Below are 7,666 nucleotides of genomic sequence, written 5' to 3' on the forward strand. Positions count from 1 at the left end.
CAAATGTATCAATATAATATTATATCCAACTGGCAATGCCCCCTTCATAACGGTGTTATAAAGATAGCCCTCAAGATTATATCCACATCAATATATGAAGTCAAAAGGAATCCGAAAGTGGAGGTTCGACGCAAATAACACTACAATTTAGCCCAGATAGATGTATAAAATAATTTACGTCGCCTATCACTTTCCTCTCTCAAGTCTTGTTTATCTCAGCAGTTCCTGGCAACAACGTCATCGAGCAGCTGACGTTTCAGGGCGTGGAACAAGGGCTGGCCAATCGGTGCGTTTCTTGCACTATAAAATGTATAAATTGCCTGTATCGCATGAACACTGGTAGAACGCGAGTTTAAACCAGCGAGAAAACAACTAACATTCCAGTTCGCAAAGAAATATCAACGGGACGAAAGACTGTGTGGAATCCAATAATTAGTCACCGGACATCAGTTTGAATACAACGTTCAAGAAAAAAAACCCGACGACTATTGACTCGGTACAGTACAGTTCCACTATTTTGGAAGTTTTGCTCTGTTCTACATTGATAACTTTGGGCTTGATTATAATATACCTTCTGCGGAAACGTTTGGTTGCTGAAAAGACACTCGAGAGGGCTTGCCCTTTTTTGGACTTATAAATTCAGCTACTACACTGAAGAATTCCAGCAATATTTGAATAATGTCCACAATAATGGAACAGCCTTTCTATCATGACGACTCGTTTCTTTCTGCTTATGGTCATTCAGGCGCTGCCCTGCACGACTACAAGCTCCTCAAGCAGAACATGAACTTGAACTTCGCCGAGAACTATCGGAACCAAAGCCTCAAGGCTCAGCTGCGCAACGAGAGTGAATTCTATCCGACCGGGGGCGCATCAGAAGTCGGCTCGCTGAAGCTCGCCTCTCCTGAACTGGAGCGATTGATCATCCAGAACAGCAACGGTGTCATCACTACCACACCGACACCTGGGCAGTACTTCTACAGTAGGGGAATCACAGAGGAACAAGAGGGCTTCGCGGACGGGTTCGTTAAAGCTCTGGACGACCTCCACAAGATGAACCAGATGCCGCCACCGAACGTGTCCATCGGAACCGGTGGAGTCTCCACGTGCACTGTGGCCTCCACCGTGTTTGGTTCCTCCATGCAGCCGGAGCACCTGGAGTACACCACCCTGAACAGCTGTGGCCCTCACACTAACCTCACACCTGCAACCAGCAGCTACCCCTCCACCACCATCAGCTACCTGCCTCACCACCAGTACCAGCACCACCAAGCCGCGGCGCACCCATCCCACCACTTCCAGCACCCTCTATCCGGAGCAGGCATACACGCACAGCGATATTCGGGGCTGAAAGAGGAGCCCCAGACCGTTCCAGACATGCAGAGCAGCGACGACGAGTCAGTTTGCGGCATGTCCCCAATCGACATGGAGAACCAGGAGCGCATCAAGGCCGAGCGCAAGAGGCTAAGGAACCGCCTGGCAGCCACCAAGTGCCGGAAGCGCAAGCTGGAGCGCATCTCGCGCTTGGAGGACAAGGTGAAGATTCTGAAGACAGACAACGCCGGGCTCTCCAGCACAGCTTCCGTCCTGCGCGAGCAGGTAGCTCAACTCAAACAGAAAGTTATGACACACGTCAGTTCTGGCTGTCAACTCATGTTGACATCCAAGATCAAGTCGTTTTGAAAACTATAAAACGATGGACTATAAAATAAACACTGGACAATAATAGGGATTACATTTGTTTTCCTTTGTTAAAGCAATCAGAACTTACTGCACTGTTGGGACAGCAATTGAGTGAACTACAATTTATGTGTTTTCATGTTGAAAATATTCAAAAGTTGGTTATTTTTTTTGCATTGTCTATTGGTTTCCAGGGTATGATGGACATGGGAAACCGCGTGCACAATAAGACTAATAACACTCGGGGCATTCTGAACAAGTTATATACAGTGTCCCTCAGTAATGACTTTGCCTGTTTACATTTGTTTTTTATTCATTTGAACTGTCATTTGTGAAATGCATTCCATTTATAAGTTATTGTTTTAAGTCAGGTTGATCCTCACTGTCTTTTTTACTTGTACAGTAAATATTTAAGTAAAATCTTAAAATGTACCCTCGTCTATTTTACATTGTATCCTTTCTACACAACTACATTGACATTTCTCAAACCAACGAACGCTGTAGGCCTATGAATTAGATATAGCCTAAATATTATATTTCAGCTATAGTGTTCATGACAAGCTTTATTTTTAACATAGAAGTAGGTGCGTTAAGATGGATACGTAATTACATTGAAATGTCCCACGCTAACCAGTAAATTATCAGGAACGGTTTCTGTTTTTAATCAACCAACACAGAAACGGGGCTTGACGTACGAGACGTGCCCGCGTTGTGGTGTTTGCCCTCTGACGTACATACGTATTGCCAAATATGGTATTTTTTTGAATTACACGTCACAGCAGGGGGAAGATTTCCGTGAACCCCCGCCTACATTGCCCGTCAGTAGAGCGGCGCGTTTTCGAGAGACCTTACTACTAGACCATACTGTGCGTGAGAAGAGACGTTTGTCAATGGCAAGCTTTTAAAGACGGGGGGAGTTTCCCTAGTCAGCCACCGCAGTGTTTAAGTTCCCAAAACAACCCTATGCGATACTAATGTCGAGACAAAAATACACGGGTCAATTTTCCAGCAAAGCAAACGATGTTCTTTGCTGATGTGAGAAAGGAAACTAAACATATTGGTAGGCTACGTGGGAGTAATCTTGTACAGGTCTCTGAACATTCCAAGTCTAATGTAAACTCAGCAAATAGCCTTGCCAATAAGTAGAACAGGAAAAGTGTAGGACTATTATAGACCAACTGAAGGTCATGTCATTGATATCAGCAGAGCTCGAGCAAAGTTCTTAATTCAACTCCATGGCTCCTAAACAAGAGCTCGGCCAGAGTTCATATCCTCCTAACAGTTAGCCAATGATCTAGGGGATGCAGGGTAGAGGTTGGCTGCGGAGAGCGGTAGGTTCTCTGCATTTATTTGGAGCTCAACTTCATAGAAAAGGTGTCATCTGATGACTGACGGTGCTTTTATAACGTAGCCTGCTTCAAGGAATCCAATCCAGGGTGCAGGATATCCTACTGATAAAGACTGTGCTGGGAATTCTCCACATTACACAATCTTACAAAACCTTTATTAGATCACCACCTACCATTGTTGAAACAGATCTGTAATCGGATTTTAGGAGAGAATCTGGCAAAGTGGCGATAGAGCGCCACCTAGTGGTCAAAACTAAATTTCACACATAACAAACCACCTTCACTTAGTTTTATTTTTCAGACAAAAACACTGCCAACATGTAAATCATTATTTCCCCCATTTGTTGTTATTAATGTCCCGTGACAGTAGACTGAATAGTTAACAATTGTGAGGTACAAAACACTCAATGCTTCTTTTTTTTTTTAAACACTTGAGAAAAGAGCACAAACACTTTCAGTGCATGGGACTAGAATAAACTTTCCACCAGTAGCTTATTTGTCATACAGATAGAAGAGCGGGAGTCTAACAAGTTCTTTAAAACCTATGTATAAGTGTGGGTTGGACACCAAGAGACTGTTGCTGAAGGGAGGACTTCCCATCTGAAGGTAAGTGCTAGGACATCTGAGCGTGGGTCAGAAATGGCACCCTATTCACTATAAAGTGCACTACTTTTGACCGGGGTCCATATGCACTATATAGGGTGCCATTATTGACACAGCCTGAGGCTCTGTTGTGTTGTCACTGTTTGGAGAAGAACTCCTTGCTCTTCTGGATGTCGGGGACGATGGTGTCACTGCCTGGCTTCCAGCCAGCGGGACACACTGTCACAGGAAGAGAGGGACAAGCCCAGGATGAGTCACACTGACATGGAATATTCAAACAATTCCTAACCAATGGTAAAAATTCCATGTTTTCCAAACACATGCCACATGTTTGAAAGTGAGCTCCCATATTAAAACAGACTAATGAAATGGTATTAGGTTTTGTAAAGAGAAAATGATTGCTTGCTCTGTTAACTGAATGACTTAATGTCTTTAAAAAAGACAAAGGTGTTGGAAGTGTCCTGTGTGCATAGCAATGAGACTAGATCCAGATGCTGCAGGGCGCTACACACACTTTTAATTAAAACATTTATGTTTAGAAGGAGCACGCATGTGAAAAATGTAGGGGAACAAAAATTCCAGGTTGCACAGATAAATATTTTACAGCATATGCGAGTAAAGTTGTCGCACTGTAGAGCCCTGTGCTGGTTCTTGAAATATGAACTAGGTAGCAAAAACATGTAAAAACCTGCTAATCACTTACCCTCTCCGTATTTGTCTGTGTGCTGGAAGGCCTGCACTAGACGCAGGGTCTCGTCCACAGAGCGGCCCACTGGCAGGTCGTTGATGGTGATCTGCCTCAGGATGCCCTTGTCGTCAATCACAAACAGACCCCTGAGAGAGTGAGGGAGAGAGGAAGCAGACAGTTAGGGTCAGAAAGCCACATAGGGCATCTGAGACATGCTTGAATCAATGTCCAATACAAGAGTAAAATTCGAAAGTCAGCCAACATGAAAGTGAATCAAATGCAAAGTTAAATACATGAATTTAACAATAACCTTGGAAGTGCACACTAAACTTCAAATGGCACCTTTATATACAGAGGTTTCAGAAACACACTACTACTTAATAACTGACCTGTAAGCGATGCCCTGGTCCTCCTTCAGCACTCCGTAGTCTCTGGAGATAGACTGGGTGAGGTCAGCCACAAGGGGGATGTTCATTGGTCCCAAACCACCCTGCTTCCTGGGGGTGTTGATCCTATAGGGAGGGAGAGGGAAAGGGCACAATGTCGTCATAAAATCAAAAACAGCCCCTGTTTAAGCTTCATTAAAGATGTAGTGAGCATCACATGGTAACAGAAAGTCAAATTAAGAATTCTGACATTCACACAGTAATAGTCAAAGTAAATGAACAATTAATGCAAATGTAAACTACAGAAGACAGATTCTAAAACCATTGTTGGATTGAGTCCAGTGACCGTTAGTTCTTCTAAGAGCTATGGCACTTATCACCACTAGGCAGTACAGCAGGCGAGATAGCCAGAGCATGGGAGTGTACTCAAAAGCCTGTTACATTTTTTACGATTGGCAGGTGGACAACTGGAAAGCATTTTACACGGACAGAGAAATGCACGGATACATTTGTCATCAGTTGAAATAGGTCAGTCTCTTGACCATTCTGATCAAGGTGCAGGAATATTCAACCCTATTGTATGTCGCCGTGCCTTTAAAGTTCCCATCAACAGAAATTACTAAAACAACCCAATGCTCAAAAGTCTAAACCAGTTCTTACCAGGCCAGGTGGCTAAAGTGAGAGTCTGTGGAGGCGCCGATGACCTCACAGCCGATCTTGCGGAACTCCTCGGCCTGGTCGCTGAAGGCCACAATCTCAGTGGGGCACACAAAAGTGAAGTCCAGTGGGTAGAAAAAGAACACCACGTACTTCCCTGGAGGGGACACAGGCAGGAGAGGAGTCAGAAGTGTGTGTTTGGGTACATGTAGGCCTAGTCTCTTGGAACAGCAGTAACACAGAGTTGCTGATTTGGCTCCGGTTGCCAGTAGTGTACTCTTTAGCCTATTCTTTTGAAGATGTGTCACCTTCCAGGATGCAAGTACATAAGACAGTTACATTCTAGTCGGTCAGAATATCAACTATTCTGTACCCTGCACACACACGGCTGACTGGCCTTGTTAAAACTGGCGTCATGAGTAGTTCTGCATGGTTGTTAAAGACAATGAAGACCCTTAGCTTCATAGTTAGTCTGATTAATCAGGCTGTAAAAACAAATTAATTGGTATATACAGCCTGTGACGTGTGAAAATGTGTAAATGGTCATTTCAAGCCAGACTGTTGAATAAAATTACATTTAAACTTGCTCTATCCATTGTCTGTGTAGTTTGTCCTTCAGCTACTCAAATTTAGACAGAATACCCAGAGTGGTGTTATTAACCAGACTTTCAGAACACTGGTCTGTATAACTGTTTGTACTTCAGATTTTTGATTTCAATACTGATGCAATTCGCACATGACAAACACTTGCTCAATATGGCCGAGTCTAACCGAACCAGACCAAATGGAAAACACTGCTTGCTGATTGTGAGGAAACAAGCTGTGGTCGACTACTTTCGGTTACATTTGGACCTACCGGCGCCGAAAATAAGTCCTCCTCCTACCGCCAAAAGTACCAACAGCAAGTACAACCAGTAAAGTAACCTCAAATATAATTTAATACAACATTCTGGCTTGTAGAGACTACTGCCTCTACATCAACTTCTTTCAGACTGATATCCATGGTTGTAACCATGGTAACACTCTGATGCTTCAGCAACTTTGCTGTTAGATGGTAACCTGTAAATGACTGACCTGCCAATAAAATTGTCATTTAGAGAAAATCATAAAGTCATTACCCATGTAGTCAGACAGCTGAATCTCTTTGAACTGTCCGTCCACCACAGCAGTGGCTTTGAACTGTGGGGCCGGCTGGCCTATCTTAGCGTTTCCAGATGACATGGTGACAATGACAGCTCACTGGGAAAGACAAACGACCCAGAAAAGTCAATCAACAGTATATCAATACATCGTGGAACTTCATCTCAATATGGCAAAGCAAATAGGTTGGAGTCTAGTAGGCTATGGTCCAGGAGCCTCTCACTCCTTTGTAACAAGTATATGGAAAGTAAATCAGTCAAAGTAATAAAATGAAAAGTTTTAGACAAATGCTCAAATCTCCATTTTTTTAACACGGATCTTAATTCTACTGCAGTGCTGTGCTACCTACCTAACTGTACAATGCTGCAGGATCAACTTGCCAATACCAAGCCTAGTCACATGCAAGGCAGTTGTTCTCAAGGCTGTGCGTGAGAACAAAGGTTTTAGAGTGTAGCCTTGCCCAATGAAGAAATGTTATACTCGGTTGACATTCAACGGTCCTTGTCAAATAACTGTTTCAGACATTAAAATAGTAACGTTTAACTAGTGTCAGGATACTGATTACTACATAGTTGGGTTTGGAACTGACGTTAACAAGGCTAACGTCAACACTCATTTTGCACGTGACAAACTTGAAACTATAATGCCTATAAGATTGTTAAATATACATGTTTAACAATGAAACAATTCAATAGTAATGTATGCATTTATTTAATAACCAGCTATGCACCTAGTTATATTACAACTAGCTAGCTAATTGGTGCCAATCCCCCCACACCCACCAAACTGTTCAAAGGGACAAAGAACCAGTTAGTAAAACAGAGGCCACAAGTACAAGGAGGCTTGACCCACAATGCCTAGCTAACGCTAGTTGTTAGCCGGTTTCTTTTGTCTGCAACTATTTGCATCCACAGAAAAAGTAGCGACATGTTAGCAGCTGAACATAATATGCACGGAATGATAGTCGAAGTATCTAATATATACTTACGTTTCTTGTGAAAGCACTAAAGCGTTTGTGTTGCGGTTTACTGCAATTGCATGAAAGCCGCTAATCCGGAAGAAAGAACTTTACCTTTATGTTTTAAAAGATTTTGTTTTCAAAATAAAAGTCGCCAGAGAAGTTGTTAAAATAAATGTCAATCGAATTAGAGAGCTTGTTGTGT

The 7,666-nt window shown here is 43.0% G+C and overlaps 2 protein-coding genes across 4 annotated transcripts; one reads left to right on the forward strand and one right to left on the reverse strand.

The window, feature by feature from the left end:
- The first annotated feature begins 314 nt into the window (after window positions 1-314).
- LOC135524829 (transcription factor JunB-like) lies at window positions 315-2,112 on the forward strand. Of its 2 annotated transcripts, XM_064952697.1 has the most exons (2): window positions 315-496; window positions 746-2,112. In XM_064952697.1, the coding sequence occupies exon 2, from the start codon at window positions 784-786 to the stop codon at window positions 1,681-1,683; it is 900 nt and encodes a 299-aa protein (XP_064808769.1). In that variant the 5' UTR covers window positions 315-496; window positions 746-783; the 3' UTR covers window positions 1,684-2,112. The 2 variants fall into 2 exon arrangements, with proteins under 2 accessions (XP_064808769.1, XP_064808761.1); XM_064952689.1 differs by having other exon boundaries at window positions 315-2,112.
- Window positions 2,113-3,304: 1,192 nt separating this feature from the next.
- On the reverse strand, window positions 3,305-7,594 carry LOC135524843 (peroxiredoxin-1-like). Of its 2 annotated transcripts, XM_064952714.1 has the most exons (7): window positions 7,492-7,590; window positions 6,853-6,925; window positions 6,482-6,602; window positions 5,367-5,520; window positions 4,710-4,832; window positions 4,336-4,466; window positions 3,305-3,851 (listed from the first exon to the last, which is right to left on the reverse strand). In XM_064952714.1, the coding sequence occupies exons 3-7, from the start codon at window positions 6,582-6,584 to the stop codon at window positions 3,769-3,771; spliced, it is 594 nt and encodes a 197-aa protein (XP_064808786.1). In that variant the 5' UTR covers window positions 6,585-6,602; window positions 6,853-6,925; window positions 7,492-7,590; the 3' UTR covers window positions 3,305-3,768. The 2 variants fall into 2 exon arrangements, with proteins under 2 accessions (XP_064808786.1, XP_064808779.1); XM_064952707.1 differs by lacking the exon at window positions 6,853-6,925 and having other exon boundaries at window positions 7,492-7,594.
- Window positions 7,595-7,666: the final 72 nt, after the last annotated feature.

Source organism: Oncorhynchus masou, chromosome 4 (genome assembly GCF_036934945.1).
Source record: "Oncorhynchus masou masou isolate Uvic2021 chromosome 4, UVic_Omas_1.1, whole genome shotgun sequence".
NCBI lineage: Eukaryota > Metazoa > Chordata > Actinopteri > Salmoniformes > Salmonidae > Oncorhynchus > Oncorhynchus masou.

What these genes read in the sequence shown, in the direction of transcription:
- LOC135524829 (XM_064952689.1), top strand. Translation starts at nt 679, where the DNA reads ATGTCCACAATAATGGAACAGCCTTTCTATCATGACGACTCGTTTCTT.
- LOC135524843 (XM_064952707.1), bottom strand. Translation starts at nt 6,584, where the DNA reads ATGTCATCTGGAAACGCTAAGATAGGCCAGCCGGCCCCACAGTTCAAA. An exon ending in TCAGCTGTCTGACTACATGG is followed by an intron (nt 5,521 to 6,481) that starts GTAATGACTTTA and finishes TGTCCCCTCCAG; the next exon opens with GGAAGTACGTGGTGTTCTTT. An exon ending in CACTTTAGCCACCTGGCCTG is followed by an intron (nt 4,833 to 5,366) that starts GTAAGAACTGGT and finishes CCCTCCCTATAG; the next exon opens with GATCAACACCCCCAGGAAGC.